At 43.6% G+C, this 18018-nt stretch overlaps 1 protein-coding gene across 1 annotated transcript in view; it reads right to left on the reverse strand.

Annotated features, from left to right (window-relative positions):
• The window catches only part of PPM1E (protein phosphatase, Mg2+/Mn2+ dependent 1E), a 131555-nt gene that overhangs the window by 15981 nt on the left and 97556 nt on the right, over positions 1-18018 (reverse strand). Inside the window, exons 2-3 of the mRNA XM_070735396.1 lie at positions 12912-13030; positions 2481-2680 (exon numbers count right to left, since the gene is read on the reverse strand). Of these exons, the coding sequence (XP_070591497.1) occupies positions 2481-2680; positions 12912-13030 (319 nt within the window). The remainder of the gene's footprint in view (positions 1-2480; positions 2681-12911; positions 13031-18018) is intronic.

Below are 18018 nucleotides of genomic sequence, written 5' to 3' on the forward strand. Positions count from 1 at the left end.
TAATTCCCTCAACACTGTCAGACTTTCTACTAAATCTGCACTTCTATTCTACTAGTTTTTCTCATCATTCCTATCACCCATTTCTTCCCATGTTGACTGTATGACTGTAACTTGTTGCTTATATCCTAAGATTTTTTATTAATATTGCTTCTTCATTGCTTATTTGACCCCTATGACAATCATTAAGTGTTGTGCCACATGATTCTTGACAAATGTATATTTTATTTTATGTACGCTGAGAGCATATGCACCAAGACAAATTCCTTGTGTGTCCAATCACACTTGGCCAGTAAAAATTCTATTCTATTCATTTACTTACTTTTCTACAAATTTAAATTTTAATCTTTTAAACTGTCTTTCTGTATAGTTTCTTTTCTTTTATCCTTTCTTTCTTTTAGCCAATTATAGAAGTTCTCCCATACTTTATAATAACCTGAATCCTCCTTCCCTTCTAATTTTCTTGACAGCATATCCATCTCTGCATGGGCCTTTAAATGAGGAAAAAATGAAAGGTTGGAACTGACTAAAAATCATGCACGGGGGGTTATTAATCCAGTGGGACGGGAGATATGGAAACTTTGGTTGAAGAATCCAGAACAGCTGTTAAGATCATGCTAACATGATCGCCTAAAACACGATCTGAGTATTGCCCACAAGATCATATGCTGCAACGTCCTACCGGTCAATGACTACTTCAGCTTCAACCGCAACAACACAAGAGCACGCAACAGATTCAAACTTAATACTAACTGCTCCAAACTTGACTGTAAAAAATATGATTTCAACAATCGAGTTATCGAAGCGTGGAACTCATTGCCGGACTCAATTGTGTCAACACCTAAACCCCAACATTTCTCCCTTAGACTCTCCACGATTGACCTCTCCAGGTTCCTAAGAGGCCAGTAAAGGGCGTACATATGTGCACTAGTGTGCCTTTCGTCCCCTGTCCAATTGTCTTTCCTCTCTTTCACCTATCATATATATTTTCTTCCTTTAATATATCCTCTCCTCTAAGTTCACTTTTACCCTTATATATATTACCACATCTCTATTTTCTTCCTATGTATTTGTGTATTGGACAAATGAATAAATAAATAATTTTTTAAAAAAAATAAACATGGAAAGATCTAATCCAGGGGTAGGCAAAGTTGGCTCTTCTACGACTTGTGGACTTCAACTCCCAGAATTCCTGAGCCAATCATGCTAGCTCAGGAATTCTGGGAGTTGAAGTCCACAAATCATAGACCTTATAAAGTGCTATGAAAGTAATCTTGATTCTATCCCTCTGTTGATGCAGCCAAAGACTGTGTTGGCTTTTTTGGACAGCTGCAGCCAGCGGTGGCTTGCTCCCAGTTTGGTCCGGTTCTAAGAATCGGTAGCTCTGGTGGCGAGAGGGAGAAGCGTTGCATGCAAACTGTTTGCAAAAGTTTTTAGAACCCACAACTGGCTGCAGCTCCTAAAAACCTACCTCTGCCATCAGGCCTGGGGGAACTGAGATAGTCTTTCCCCCTTGGCCTTTACAATTTATGCATGGTATGTTTGTTTGTATGTATGTTTGGTTTTAGTAATAAGGTTTTTTTAGCTGTTTTAGTATTGGATTTACATGCTGTTTTGTTACTGTTGTTAGCCGCCCCGAGTCTGCAGAGAGGGGCGGCATACAAATCCAATAAATAAAATAAAATAAATAAATAAATAATTATTTTATTTTTTTATTTATATTGATTGATTGATTGATTGAGACTACTATACTGCCCAACCCCAGACGACTCAAGGCGGCTCATATCAGGTGTGGAATTCCTTCACATATAAGGTTTTCACTCAAGCTCATCTTATTAAGTCTTAACTGCAATAAAAAGCCATTCCCTTGGTATCTCTCTGGATTCTATCCAGAATGGATAAAAAATGCTTTAAAAAAAATTAAAATCAGATGTCTTAACATTTAAATTGGAATTTAAAAAAAATTAATTTGGATTTTTTTTTTAAATCAAATTTATTTTCATAAAATGCTTTTGGATTAAAACTCTATCTAAAATGCGTTTTCTATTTAAGACACATTAATAATTTAGTTTATTCAGCATGAAGTGGAGCTTAGTTATGTAGCATGAGGCTGTATATTCTGCAATATTTACATTTTTGGCAAACTCATTCAATGAATCCAAACCCTGCAAACTGAGATAACATGCACTGTATTGATGCATTTACACAATTTCATAGCAGAGACGTCAGTTGCTCTTTAAAAATTATGATTTAAACCCAATTGGTTGAAATCGAGCCTTTTACTTAGTGATTTAAATCACAATTTCAATTGACTTAATTTAAATCGTAATCCACCCTGTTTCTGGTTACCTAGAATTTTCATCTAATATTTATTTATTTATTTATTGATTGATTGATTGATTGGATTTGTATGCCGCCCCTCTCCGTAGACTTGGGGCGGCTAATAATAAGTCTCTGCTGCCTGCTGGGAAGTCTCTTTTTACCTCCAGGTTGAAGAGGGTGTTGAAGTCTGGAATGCAGACGTGTTTGTCTTCCATCTTGCGTCGCATGTTCTTAATGGCGTGGATGGAGGTCTCATAGTAGCGGCACGGCTTCGTCTGGAGCGGGAAGTCCTTCACCCAGGTGCTGCAAACATTGTGAAGCTTGGTAAACACGGTGCGGGCCAACTTCTCCGTATCCACCTCTGTAAGGAAAGCCAACACCGCGGTCAGAGTGAAGAAGAGGGTCACGCCTTCTGAGTTTTGCTTTTCCTAAATTCTGAGCCAAGCCAACCTGACAGATATATTTTTAAAAAATCCCAGGCCCCAATCAAATTCAGGATTGACAGGCTGCCCCCCTTAGAAACATAGAAGATTGACGGCAGAAAAAGACCTCATGGTCCATCTAGTCTGCCCTTATACTACATCCTAAGATAAAATACAGGAAATAGTATAAGGGCAGACTAAATGGACCATGAGGTCTTTTTCTGCCGTCAATCTTCTATGTTTCTATGTTTCTGTTCTGTCGAGCTCTCTGGCAGACTCCTCCCAAAAATTCACAGGTACAAATTTCAGACACACACACGTTTGAAAATTCAAAACAATGTTCTTTATAATGAAAATTCCCTTAACCTAAGCCCTCTTTTGGTATAGCAAAGAGCACTCATCTCCAAACAAACTGGTAATTTGTACAAGTCCCTTATCAGTTCTGTGATACTTAGCTTGCAGCTGTGAGGCAATTCACAGTCCTTCTTCTTTCACAAAGTGAAACACACTTTGCTCTGGTTTAGTTTCAAAGCGGGGAAAAATCAGCACACAAAAGGTCAAAGTCAGTAAAGCAGTCATGAAACACAACCATCAGATAATCCTCCACAATGGCCAAACCCATAGGCTGCTATTTATAGCAGCCTCACTAATGACCACAGCCCCACCCAACCACAGGTGGCCTCATTTTCTTTGATAATAATCTCTCAGTTGTTGCTGCCTATGCATCGCTCTCCGCATGCGTGGCTGTATCATTAACTCTTGTTCTGAATCCAAGGAGGAGCTATATAATTGATCTCCTTCTGAGCTGTCTGCCGCACTCTCCTCCTCCCTGTCACTCATGTCTTCTTGGTCAGAGAAGCCTTCATCAGCAGATTCCACCGGGGGCAAAACAGGCCTGCAGCATGTGGATGCCTCCCCCACATCCACAGTCCTTGGGGCAGGAGCTGGGCCAGAGCTAACCACAACAGTTTCTAAGGGGAACAGCCTGTCAAGCCTGAATTTGATTGGGGCCTGTGATTTTTTTTTGTATCTGTCAGGCTGGCTTCGCTCAGAATTTAGGAAAAGTAAAACTCAGAGTCCATTTTGAACTTCAAAGGTGAACTTTACTAAATCAGAAGTGGAAAGAAAGGCAAAGTCTCAGGAATAAGCCGCGATACTTACCCATTAGAAAGTAACCCCAAACACACACCCCTCGGCAATTCACCCAATCCCCATTGTCCATCTTTGTCAGTTGGATGCATCTTCATTGGCGCATCATACTTTTGGAATGCGCGCCACTAACCCACCATCTTATAAGAACCTAACAAGAGCCAGGCTGAATCAGGCCAAAGCCCATTGAGTCCAAAATTCTGTGTCACGCAGTGGCCCTCCAATTGTCCATGGGGATCTTGAGCAGAAAGAGAAAGCAAGACCCTCCCTTTCCCTTGACCCCCAACGAATGGGACCCAAGGGAATCCTGCCTGCCTCACCCAACATAGAGGCGGCACTTGGACATCCCTTTCAATAACAACCGTCAACTAAGCAATGTCAGTTGGTGGGCCCCAGGGGAAGAGCCTTCTCTGTGGCGGCCCCGACTCTCTGGAACCAGCTCCCCACCAGAGATTAGAACTGCCCCTACCCTCCTTGCCTTTCGTAAACTCCTCAAAACCCACCTTTGCCGTCAGGCATGGGGGAACTGAGATATCTCCCCCGGGCCTATACAATTTATGTATGGTATGCTTGTATGTATGCTTTATAATGGGTTTTTTAAAATATTTTAAATTGTAAATTATTAGATTTGTCAGGAACTGTTTTTATTGTATTGTGAGCCGCCCCGAGTCTACAGAGAGGGGTGGCATACAAATCTAATAAATAATAATAATAATAATAATAATAATAATAATAATAATAATAATAACCGATACACTTGGCATCCATGAATCTGTCTAATCCTGCTTTGAAGCTATCCAGGCTGACAGCTGTCACGATCTCGTCTGGAAGCAAATTCCATAATTCAATTCAATTCAATTTATTAGATTTGTATGCCGCCCTTCTCCGAAAAGTCGTGGTGGCTATAAACCAATGACCCTCTGGGTGAAGAAATATTTCCCTTGATTTGTCCTCACTTTCTTACCTATGAGCTTTAGGGAGGGCCCCCTCGTCCTAGTATTGTGTGATAGAGAAAATAATTGTTCTCCATCCACCTTTTCTATCCCATGCATGATTTTATACACTTCGATCACGTCACCCCTTAAACGCCGTCTTTCAAGGCTGAAGAGACCAAGGCGTTGCAACCTGGTTTCATAAGGGAGGGGCTCCATTCCCTTGATCATTCTTGTTGCCCCTTTTTTGCACCTTTTCCAGTTCCATTATTTATTTATTAATTGGATTTGTATGCCGCCCCTCTCCGCAGACTCGGATAATTATATTATCACCCCTTCTCCAGGAGAATCGAAACTCTCTTGGGCTTCTCCAGCAGACTTCCCTCCTCCCAAATCCCAACACCTACCCCCCCCCCCCGGTTTCTCATGACAACTTAAGCGCAGTTGAAGGATGAAACACAGCAAGGCTGACAGTATCCTCGGGCATTCAGCTTAACATAGTTTGGAGCTGAGAGGCAGGGGAGAAAAGCTCCCAGTTTGCTTGTGTGTGTCAGTTGATGGAGAGCCGGTTGCGAAGGGAGTGCGAGGCTCCATCCACCGCCTAGATGCTGCCATTTAGGTCCCACAGAGTTGGCCTTCTCCGTGCCCCATCGACTAAACAATATTGTTTGGCGGGACCGAGGGGAAGAGCCTTCTCTGTGGCGGCCCCGACCCTCTAGAACCAGCTCCCCCTGGAGGTTAGAACTACCCTCACCCTCCTTGCCTTTCATAAACTTCTGAAAACCCACCTCTGCCGTCAAGCATGGGGGAACTGAGACATCTCCCCCGGGCCTATACAGTTTATACATGGTATGTTTGTGTGTATGTTTGTGTTTAATAATGGGGTTTTTAGTGTTTTTTTTAATTATTAGATTTGTTTTTACACTGTCTTTATTATTGCTGTGAGCCGCCCCGAGTCTACGGAGAGGGGTGGCATACAAATCTAATAAATAAATAAAGAAATTTAGGTTCTTTTTATGCTCTGTGCATGCACAAAAGCTTTCTGTGAATGCGCAGAGGGTAAAAAAGAGCTTTCGGCAAAAACAGACCCTGTACCAGTGATGGCGAACCTTTTTGGGCTTGCGTGCCAAAAGGCTCTATGTGTGGTTGTGCTAGCATTCCTGCCTGTGCCCGCATCCCTTCCTTCGCCCCCATGCATGTGCACCCCCTGCAATGCCCCTGCACATGTGCACAATCCCCAAACCCCTCCCCACGCACGCGCACAGGTTTCACCGAAGACTGGGGTGGTGAAAAAACAGCCCAACAGGCAAACCGGAAGTTCAGAAAACGGACTTCCGGTTTGCCCGTTGTGCTGTTTTTTACACTTTGGAGTCTCCAGGAAAGCTTCCTGAAGCCCCGGAGTGCGAAAAAGAGCACAACGGGGAAACCGGAAGTCTTGTTTTTCCAAACTTCCGGTTTGCCCGTTGGGTGTTTTTTTCCTGAAGCCTTTGGAGTAGTGGTCCCCAAACTACGGCCCACTGAGGTCTTTTAACCGGCCCGCAGCAGCACACGAGATTTTGCTGATCGATATAATAAGAGAGAGAAAGAGGGAGAAATAGAGAGGGATAGAGAAATGAAGAGGAGAGATAGAAAGGGAGAAATAGAGAGAGGGGAGAGAAAGTGTGAGAGATACAAAGAGGGAGAAAGAGGGAGTGAGAGAAAGAGAAGAGAGAGAGAAAGAAAGAGAAAGAGAGGGACAGAGAAAAAAAGAAAGAGAAAGAGGGAGAGATAGAGAGGGAGAGAGAAAGGAAGAGGGAGAGATGGAAAGAGAGAGAGAGAGAAAGAGAAAAATGAGAAAATGATGGAGGGAAAGAACAAGGGAGAGGAAAATGAAACAAATGAGAGAAAAGGAAGAGGGAAGAGAGAAGTGGAGAGGAAGGAGGGAGGGAAGGAAGGAAAGAGAAATGGAGTTTGTTGATGTAAGTTTAAATTTACTTGTTAATAAAGAAGTATAAATTACTTTATTACTTAATTATTAATTACTTAATTACTTATTACTTCTTTATTTTAAATAATGTATTTGTTCCCATTTTGTTTTTTACTTTAAATAAGGCATGTGCAGTGTGCATAGAGATTTGTTCATAGGGTTTTTTTATACTCCGGCCCTCCAACAGTCTGAGGGACAGTGAACTGGCCCCCTGTGTAAAACGTTTGGGGACCCCTGCTTTGGAGGGTGAAATGACATAGGGCAACGCCTCCCGATATGGCTCTGCATGCCACCTGTTCACCATCATGGGTATAGGATCTCCTGCTTGAGCTGGACTAGAAGATTTTCAAGGTTCCTTTCAGCTTTATTCTGACCCTGATTGGTTTTAATGTTCTAAATCAGTGATGGCGAACCTTTTCTTCCTCGGATGCCGAAAGAGTGTGTGCAGGTGCTATCACACATGCGTGAGTGCCCACATCCATTATTCAATGCCTGGGGAGGCCATAAACAGCCTGTTTCCCAACTCCTGGTGGGCCCAGTAGACTCGTGTTTTGCCCTTCCCAGGCTCCAAAGGCTTCCCTGGAGCCAGGGGAAGGTAAAAAACATCCTCCCCCATCCCCCGGAGGCTCTGCAGAAGCCAAAAACGCCCTCCCAGAGCCTCTGTGTGAGCCAAAAATCAGCTGGCTGAAACACACAAGCATGTTGAAGTTGAGCTGGGACAATGGCTCGCGTGTCAGCAGATATGGCTCTGCGTGCCACCTGTGGCTCCCATGCCATAGGTTCGCCATCACTGTTCTAAATCGTATCCAGATAGATAGATAGATAGATAGATAGATAGATAGATAGATAGATAGATAGATAGATAGGGAGCGAGAGAGAGAGAGAGAGAGAGAGATACTGTAGATAGATAGATAGATAGATAGATAGATAGATAGATAGATAGATAGATAGATAGATAGATAGATATTAGATAGATTAGATAGATAGATAGATAGATAGATAGATAGATAGATAGATAGATAGATAAGATAGATAGATACATAGATAGATAGATAGATAGATAGATAGATAGATAGATAGATAGGGAGGGAAGGAGAGAGGGAGAGAGAGAGAGAGATACTGTAGATAGATAGATAGATAGATAGATAGATAGATTAGATAGGTAGGTAGGTAGGTAGGTAGGTAGATAGATAGATAGATAGATAGGGAGGGAGGGAGGGAGGGAGGGAGGGAGGGAGGGAGAGAGAGAGAGAGAGAGGCTGTAGATAGATAGATAGATAGATAGATAGATAGATAGATAGATATAGATAGATAGATAGATTAGATAGATTAGATAGATAGATATAGATAGATAGATTAGATAGATAGATAGATAGATAGATAGATAGATAGATAGATAGATAGATAGATAGGGAGGGAGGGAGGGAGGGAGAGAGAGAGAGAGAGAGATACTGTAGATAGATAGATAGAGATAGATAGATTAGATAGATAGATAGATAGATAGATAGGGAGGGAGGGAGAGAGAGAGAGAGAGAGAGATACTGTAGATAGATAGATAGATAGATAGATAGATTAGATAGATAGATAGATAGATAGATAGAGATAGATTAGATAGATAGATAGATAGATAGATAGATAGATAGATGATAGATAGATAGATAGATAGATAGGGAGGGAGGGAGGGAGGGAGGGAGGGAGAGATAGACATAGATAACATACAAGGCCCCTTTCAACCCTGTCATTCTGTTATTAAGACCTCCAAGCTCCCTTCCAACTCTATTCTAATGGGCTGCAAAGGGACAGAAATGTGCATTTGTGCTGGCGAGGAAGCCATGTGCCCCAGCTGGAGAGAAAAAGACTCTTAATCCTGGCAAGGGCAGCCCCCCTGGGGATGGCGCATGCTGTGTGAGCATCATCAATAATTACTGGTTCACTTTTTTTTTTTTTTTAAAGAGCCCTCCACAGTTTATCCACCCCCACGCAGCTGTAAATTACTCATCAATCCTTAATGCAGGAGTGCTGGGCTGGGGCTGAGTCAGCCGTCACCCTGTCTAGCTACCACCGCGGCCTCCTTCCCTCTCCTGCTAGGAAGCCCTAATTGAAGCAGAAGTCCCACTTTCATCTCCCAATGATGCGCTGGTTGGCCGAGAGTGGCTGTGCAAGAAACGGCGGCTAGTCTGCAGTCTGTTGCATGCCGTATCCGTACATAAAACCCCCAGCTTTTTCAGAAGCGCTTGTACAGTGGTGCCTCTACTTAACGAACTTAATTTGTTCCGTGACCAGTTTCTTAAGTAGAAAAGCTTGTAAGAAGAAGCCATTTTCCCCATAGGAATCAATGTAAAAGCAAATAATGTGTGCAACTGGGGAAACCACAGGGAGGGTGGAGGCCCTGTTTCCTCCCAGAAGATTCTTGGGAGGCCCACGGAGGCTTCTCCCCGCCTTTTCCGCTCCTGTTTCCTCCCAGGAGATTCCTAGAGAGGCCCCATGGAGGCTTCTCCTCACCTTTTCCAGCCCTATTTCCACCCAGGAGATTCCTAGAGAGGCCCCACGGAGGCTTCTCCCTGCATTTTCCAGCTCTGTTTCCTCCCAGGAGATTCCTAGAGAGGCCCCACGGAGGCTTCTCCTCACCTTTTCCAGCCCTATTTCCACCCAGGAGATTCCTAGAGAGGCCCCACGGAGGCTTCTCCCTGCATTTTCCGGCTCTGTTTCCTCCCAGGAGATTCCTAGAGAGGCCCCACGGAGGCTTCTCCCCGCCTTTTCCAGTTACAGTTTCGGAGGCTCGGGTTTGTAAGTGGAAAATGGTTCTTGAGAAGAGGCAAAAAAATCTTGAACACCCGGTTCTTATCTAGAAAAGTTTGTAAGTAGAGGCGTTTGTACCACTGTAATAGCAATAGTATTTAGCATTATAGCATTTAGACTTATATACCTCTTCACAGTCCTCTACAGCCCTCTCTGAGTGGTTTACAGCGAGTCAGAATATATTGCCCCCAACAATCTGGGTCCTCATTTTACAGACCTTGGAAGGCTGGAAGGCTGAGTCAACCTTGAGTTGGTGGGGAGATTTGAACTGCCAAACTGCTGGCAGCTGGTGATCAGAAGTAGCTTGCAGTACTGCACTCTAACCACTGCACCACCTAATAGTGGGCTCTAATAGTAATAGTAAGTTTTAGAAGAGGTGACTCAAGGGCAAGGACCGAGAACGGTTTAGGGTTGTGGGGTCTTTGATGTCCCTCCGAACTTGGTGCCTTACTTGTAGAGATGTTTCATGAGCCAGCCAGGTAACATCTTCAGTATCAGAAGGGAGTGGGCTTTCCTCTCTGTTTCTATACAAATGGCTTGCCCTGTCAGTGTTGGTGGGAGAGTCTTTGTGGGTTCCTTGATTAGGCAGATGATAGATAGATGAAAGCCGACAGATGTGGATGGATGGATGGGTAGATGAAAGTATGGGGGTCCTTGGTGGATAGATGATTGATTGATAGATGGATAGATGGATGGATGTGTTCTGTCGGGCTCTCTGGTAGACTCCTCCCAAAAATTCACAGGTACAGACACACACACGTTTGAAAATTCAAAACAATGTTCTTTATAATGAAAAGTCACTTAACCTAAACCCTCTTTTGGTATAGCAAAGAGCCCTCGTCTCCAACCAAACTGGTAATTTGTACAAGTCCCTTATCAGTTCTGTGATACTTAGCTTGCAGCTGTGAGGCAATTCACAGTCCTTCTTTCACCAAGTGAAACACACTTTGCTCTGGTTTAGTTTCAAAGCAGGGAAAAATCAGCACACAAAAAGTCAAAGTCAGTAAAGCAGTCACGAAACACAACGATCAGATAATCCTTCACAATGACCAAGCCCACAGGCTGCTATTTATAGCAGCCTCACTAATTACCACAGCCCCACCCAACTACAGGTGGCCTCATTTTCTTTGATAATAATCTCTCAGTTGTTGTTGCCTATGCATCGCTCTCCGCATGCGTGGCTGTATCATTAACTCTTGTTCTGAATCCAAGGAGGAGCTAGATAATTGATCTCCTTCTGAGCTGTCTGCCCCACTCTCCTCCTCCCTGTCACTTATGTCTTCTTGGTCAGAGGAGCCTTCATCATCAGATTCCACCGGGGGCAAAACAGGCCTGCAGCATGTGGATGCCTCCCCCACATCCACAGTCCTTGGGGCAGGAGCTGGGCCAGAGCTAACCACAACAGATAGATAGATAGATAGATAGATAGATAGATAGATAGATAGATAGATAGATAGACTGTAGAAAGATAGAGAGAGAGAAAGGATGATAGACAGATATACTCTAGATAGATAGACAGACTGTAAGATGGCTGGATGGATAATAAAGATGGATGGATGGATAGATCGACGGACAGACAGACAGACAGACTGTAGATAGAGACTCTAAGATGGATGGATGGATGGATGGACAGATACTGTAGATAGAAATAGATAGATAGGTAGGTAGATAGACAGATAAGATGAATGGATGGATGGATGGGTGGGTGGGTGGGGAGGAAGGGAGTGAAGGAGGGAGATGGCCATAACTCAAGGACTACCTGCATTGGGTTTTGTAACTGCAAGAAGACACTTGGAGTAGAGCAGCTGCTAACAACTCCCAGCATCCTCAAGCGTTCTAAGTCAAAGATAAGAGTCTGAGAAACGTCAGCTCTTCTCGGCTCTGTTTCCTTCACCCAATCGGAGCCACCTCAACAAACGCTGCCAAAAATAAGCCACGGTCTCCTTTGCTCAGCAGTTCATTTATTTCATTTCATTTTTATTTTAATGGAAACAAAAGCCAAGGGAAGGAAAGATGACCATCCATTTTGCAGGCTGAACAATAAACAGGCCTGTCAGCATGTCCTAGAAATAGTTGCCTCTCCTCCTAACTAGTGTTTGGGGATCTTACTCAGCAGATACTCCGGAGTGAAAAACATGCCTGGCCTTCAACTGTCAGTGTAAACTTTTCTTGCATCATATAAGTAGGGAAAAAGGGGGAAATTTCTTTGGCTTTTTATAAAGCCTCTTTTTTCCTAACATGGTGTTGTGGTTAGCTCTGGCCCAGCTCCTGCCCCAAGGACTGTGGATGTGGGGGAGACATCCACATGCTGCAGGCCTGTTTTGCCCCCGGTGGAATCTGCTGATGAAGGCTCCTCTGACCAAGAAGACATGAGTGAGAGGGAGGAGGAGAGTGTGGCAGACAGCTCAGAAGGAGATCAATTATCTAGCTCCTCCTTGGATTCAGAACAAGAGTTAATGATACAGCCACGCATGCGGAGAGCGATGCATAGGCAGCAACAACTGAGAGATTATTATCAAAGAAAATGAGGCCACCTGTGGTTGGGTGGGGCTGTGGTCATTAGTGAGGCTGCTATAAAGAGCAGCCTGTGGGTTTGGCCATTGTGGAGGATTATGTGATCGTTGTGTTTCATGCCTGCTTTGCTGACTTTGACCTTTTGTGTGCTGATTTTCCCCCGCTTTGAAACTAAACCAGAGCAAAGTGTGTTTCACTTTGTGAAAGAAGAAGGACTGTGAATTGCCTCACAGCTGCAAGCTAAGTATCTCAGAACTGATAAGGGACTTTTACAAATTATCAGTTTGCTTGGAGACCAGTGCTCTTTGCTATACCAAAAGAGGGCTTAGGTTAAGTGAATTTTCATTATAAAGAACATTGTTTTGAATGTTCAAACGTGTGTGTGTCTGAAATTTGTACCTGTGAATTTTTGGGAGGAGCGTACCAGAGCGCCCGACAGAACAGAAGCTATCAAGACTGACAGCTGTCACAATCTCTTCTGGAAGTGAATTCCATAAACCAAGGACCCTCTGGATGAAGAAATATTTCCCTTTATTTGTCCTCACTTTCTTACCTATGAGCTTTAGGGAGGGCCCCCTCGTCCTAATATTGTGTGATAGAGAAAATAATTTTTCTCCATCCACCTTTTCTATCCCATGCATGATTTTATACACTTCGATCAAGTCACCCCTTCAACGCCGTCTTTCAAGGCTGAAGAGACCAAGGCGTTGCAACCTGGTTTCATAAGGGAGATGCTCCATTTCCTTGATCATTCTTGTTGCCCTTTTTTGCACCTCTTCCAGGTCCATTATATCATATATTCTCACTTACGTGTGATGCCATCTGTACTGTCTTCGTTCTTGGGCAGATAAATATTGGAGAGGTCACTCTGCAGGACTTCGTCCGCTGTTGCCCGGGCTAACGCCGCCGCCAGGAGAGAAGGGCAGTTACTGGAAGGCAAAGAAGAAGCGAGAAAGATTTGAAACCTTTATGGTTAAAAAGCAAAGAGACAGAATAAGAACAGCACCAGGATCACATGAGAGCTGGAAGCAGTGAAGTGGTGTAGGGTTTCCTGCCTAAGCAGGGGGTTGGACTAGAAGACCTCCAAGGTCCCTTCCAACTCTGTTATTCTATTTTGTTCCGTTCCATTTTCTATTTTTTTTTTTTTTTAGATTTGTATGCCGCCCCTCTCTGTAGACTCGGGGTGGCTAACAACAATAATAAGACAATATAAACAAATCTAATATTTAAGTTAATTTTTAAAAAACCCAATTTAAGAAACCAATCATACATACAGACATACCATGCATAAATTTTATAAGCCTAGGGGGAGGGAAAGTCTCAATTCCCCCATGCCTGATGACAGAGGTGGGTTTTAAGGAGCTTACGAAAGGCAAGGAGGGTGGGGGCAACTCTGATATCTGGTGGGAGTTGGTTCCAGAGGGTCGGGGCCACCACAGAGAAGGCTCTTCCCCTGGGTCCCGCCAAACGACATTGTTTAGTTGATGGGACCCGGAGAAGACCAACTCTGTGGGACCTAATTGGTCGCTGGGATTCGTGTGGCAGAAGGCGGTCCCTGAGATAATCTGGTCCGATGCCATGAAGGGCTTTGTAGGTCATAACCAACACTTTGAATTGTGACCAGAAACTGATCTGCAACCAATGCAGACTGCGGAGTGTTGGTGTAACATGGGCATATCTTGGGAAGCCCATGATTGCTCTCGCAGCTGCATTCTGCACGATCTGAAGTTTCCGAACACTTTTCAAAGGTAGCCCCATGTAGAGAGCATTACAGTAGTCGAGCCTCGAGGTGATGAGGGGCATGAGTGACTGTGAGCAGTGACTCCCGGTCCAAATAGGGCCGCAAATGGTGCACCAGGCGAACCTGGGCAAACGCCCCCCCCCCCACACAGCTGAAAGATGGTTCTCTAATGTGAGCTGTGGATCGAGGAGGACGCCCAAGTTGCGGACCCTCTCTGAGGGGGTTAGTGATTCCCCCCCCCCAGGGTAATGGACGGACAGATGGGGTTGTCCTTGGGAGGCAAAACCCACAGCGACTCTGTCTTATCAGGGTTGAGTTTGAGTTCTATTCTCTTCCATTCGATTCTATTCTATTCTATTCTATCTTGAGTCTATCTTCTGGCATATTGGCTATTCCTGCCACTTTAGTACCATCTGCAATTTCCCCCCAAATCACCCTTTTTAGGCCAGCACGTTTTCAAACTCTAGATTCAAAGCAGCCTTACATTAAAAAACAAACCACAAGTCACACCGCATCTACCAAAAGAGGGGAGACTTCCATTTTTTTGCATGTCACGTTTCCGTAAATTTCTTGTTAAGACAGTCTTAGAGAGCTAAAATACCAACAATACCCACCAAATAACAGGCTGCCAGGAATAAAACGCCAACCCTTTAACTTTAAAATGCCATCAAGAGGCACCTCCTTTTTTCAGCCTCAGCTGTTGTGCTGTGTACCCACACAGTTGCTTGGAAGAGGGAAAAAAAAATAGGCAGTCTAGCAATGCAGGAGTAGCCGGCAACAGCGAGAGAGACCGGAACGTGAGATAAATCCGCAAAGATGCTATTTCTTTTCTCATTGCCAAGTTTGCTTAAAAGGGGGGTCGGAAATACTTCCTGAAAGAATTCACAGGAGGAATGCAGGCAGTCCTCAACCTACAACCACAGTGGAGCCCAAAATGAAGGTTGCTGCATAGCTAGAGGTTATAACAAGCAGGAAGAGGGAGATTGTGATCCCGCTGTATAGAGCGCTGGTGAGACCACATTTGTAATACAGTGTTTCCTCGATTTTCGTGGGTTCAAATTTTGCGGAAAGTCTATACCACGGTTTTTCAAAAATATTAATTAAAAAATACTTTGCGGGTTTTCTCCCTACACCACGGTTTTTCCCACCCAATGACGTCATATGTCATCGCCAAACTTTCGTCTGCCTTTAATAAATAAACATGGTGAGTAATAATGGAAAATTGCAATTTAGGGGTTTAAAGTGTTAAGGGAAGGCTTGTGATACTGTTCATAGCCAAAAATAGTGTATTTACTTCCGCATCTCTACTTCGCGGAAATTCGACTTTCGCAGGCAGTCTCGGAACGCACCCCCCGCAAAAAGCGAGGGAACACTGTACTGTGTTCAGTTCTGGAGACCTCACCTACAAAAAGATATTGACAAAATTGAATGGGTCCAAAGAGGGGCTACAAGAATGGTGGAAGGTCTTAAGCATAAAATGTATCAGGAAAGACTTCATGAACTCAATCTGTATAGTCTGGAGGACAGAAGGGAAAGGGGGGATGTGATCGAAACATTTAAATATGTTCAAGGGTTAAATAAGGTTCAGGAGGGAAGTGTTTTTAATAGGAAAGTGAACACAAGAACAAGGGGACACAATCTGAAGTTAGTTGGGGGAAAGATCAAAAGCAACGTGAGAAAATATTATTTCACTGAAAGTGTAGTAGATCCTTGGAACAAACTTCCAGCAGACGTGGTTGGTAAATCCATAGTCACTGAATTTAAACATGCCTGGGATAAACATATATCCATTGTAAGATAAAATACAGGAAATAGTATAAGGGCAGACTAGATGGATCATGAGGTCTTTTTCTGCCATCAGTCTTCTATGTTTCTATGTTGTTAAGCAAAACAACATACAGTGGTACCTCTACCTAAGAATGCCTCCACTACTTATGAACTTTTCTAGATAAGAACCGGGTGTTCAAGATTTTTTTGCCTCTTCTCAAGAACCATTTTAATAATAATAATAATAATAATAATAATAATAATAATAATAATAATAATAATTATTTATTAGATTTGTATGCCGAAGACTCGGGGCAGCTCACATCAACAATAAACAATATGCTCCAAATCCAGTAATTAAAAACTAAATTTAAGAAGCCCACTATCATTAAAAACAATCAACACTACCCAATCATAACCACATATAAATCTTACTACTGTACTTATAAATCTTTTCCACTTACAAACCTCAGCCTCCGAAACTGTAACTGGAAAAGACAGGGAGAAGCCTCCATGGGCCCTCTCTAGGAATTTCCTGGGAGGAAACATGGCCAGAAAAGGCAAAGAGAAGCCTCCGTGGGGCCTCTCTAGGAATCTCCTGAGAGGAAACACGGCCTCCACCCTTCCTGTGGTTTCCCTAATCACACATTATTTACTTTTACATTGATTCCTATGGGAAAAATTGCTTCTTCTTACAAACTTTTCTACTTAAGAACCTGGTCACGGAATTAAGTTCGTAAGTATAGGTACCACTGTATATGGTTATATTGTTATATTTAATGTTGTATGCCGCCCTGAGTCATCTCAAGAAGGGCAGCATAGAAATCTAATAAATAAATACATATATAAATAAAAATAATCTAATAAATAAAACATATGTTAAGTGAGTTTGCGCCACTTTTATGACTTTTCATGCAGTAGTTGTTAAGTGAATTGCTGCAGTTGCGGAGTTAGCTACACAGTTGTTAAGTGAATCTGGCTTTGCTGGTCAGAAGGTCGTAAAAGGGGATCGCTTCATACACACACACACACACACACATACACACACTGTGGACATAGCAACCGTCATAAGTATGAAGAAGTTTCCAAGCGTCCAAATCTTGATCACATGACCTCCGGGGATGCTGCAGTGGTCGTTAAGTATGAATTGCGATCATTTCAGTGCTGCCGTAACTCCGAATGGTCACTAAATGAATGGTTGTAAGTTGAGGACTATGTGAATTTTCATTTGCTCATATATAGAGCCACAGTGGTGCAGTGGTTAGAGTGCAGTACTGCAAGCCACTTCTGCTGATCACTGGCCACCAGGAGTTTGGCAGATCGAATCTCACCAGGCTCAAGGTTGACCCATCCTTCCATCCTTCCAAAGTCAGTAAAATGAGGACCCAGATTTTTGGGGCTCAATAGGCTGACTCTTTGTAAACCACTTAAGAGACAGCTATAAATAATAATTAATAATAATAATTTATTAGATTTGTATGCCGAATAAGACTGAGTGGCTGTGGGTTTTGCCTCCCAAGGACAATTCCATCTGTCCATCCATAACCCTGGGGGGGAATTATTGACCCCCTGAGAGAGGGTGAGCAACTTGGGCGTCCTCCTCGATCCATAGCTCACATTAGAGAACCATCTTTCAGCTGTGGCGAGGGGGACGTTTGTCCAGGTTCGCTTGGTGCTCCAGTTGTGGCCCTATCTGGATCGGGACTCACTACTCACAGTCACTCATGCCCTCATCACCTCGAGGTTCGACTACTATAACGCTCTCTACATGGGGCTACCTTTGAAAAGTGTTCGGAAACTTCAGATCGTGCAGAATGCAGCTGCAAGAGCAATCATGGGCTTCCCAAAGTATGCCCATGTTACACCAACACTCCGCAGTCTGTATTGGTTGCCGATCAATTTCCCGTCACAATTTAAAGTGTTGGTCTTGACATATAAAGCCCTTCATGGCATCGGACCAGAATATCTCCGGGACCGCCTTCTGCCGCACGAATCCCAGCGACCGGTTAGGTCCCACAGAGTTGGCCTTCTCCGGGTCCCGTCGACTAAACAATGTCGTTTGGCAGGTCCCAGGGGAAGAGCCTTCTCTGTGGCGGCCCCGACCCTCTAGAACCAACTCCCCCCCTGAGATTAGAATTGCCCCCACCCTCCTTGCCTTCCGCAAACTCCTTAAAACCCACCTCTGCCATCAGGCATGGGGGAACTGAAATATCTTCCCCAAGCCTATACTGTTTATGTATGGTATGTTGTGTGCATGTTTTTTTTAAACTATGGGTTTTTAGCTTTCTAATTATTGAATTCGTATTATATATTGTTTTCTGTTACTGTTGTGAGCCGCCCCGAGTCCGCGGAGAGGGGCGGCATACAAATTTAATAAATAAATAAATAAACAAACAAACAAACAAACAA

This window comes from Erythrolamprus reginae, chromosome 1, assembly GCF_031021105.1.
Source record: "Erythrolamprus reginae isolate rEryReg1 chromosome 1, rEryReg1.hap1, whole genome shotgun sequence".
Classification (NCBI taxonomy): domain Eukaryota; kingdom Metazoa; phylum Chordata; class Lepidosauria; order Squamata; family Dipsadidae; genus Erythrolamprus; species Erythrolamprus reginae.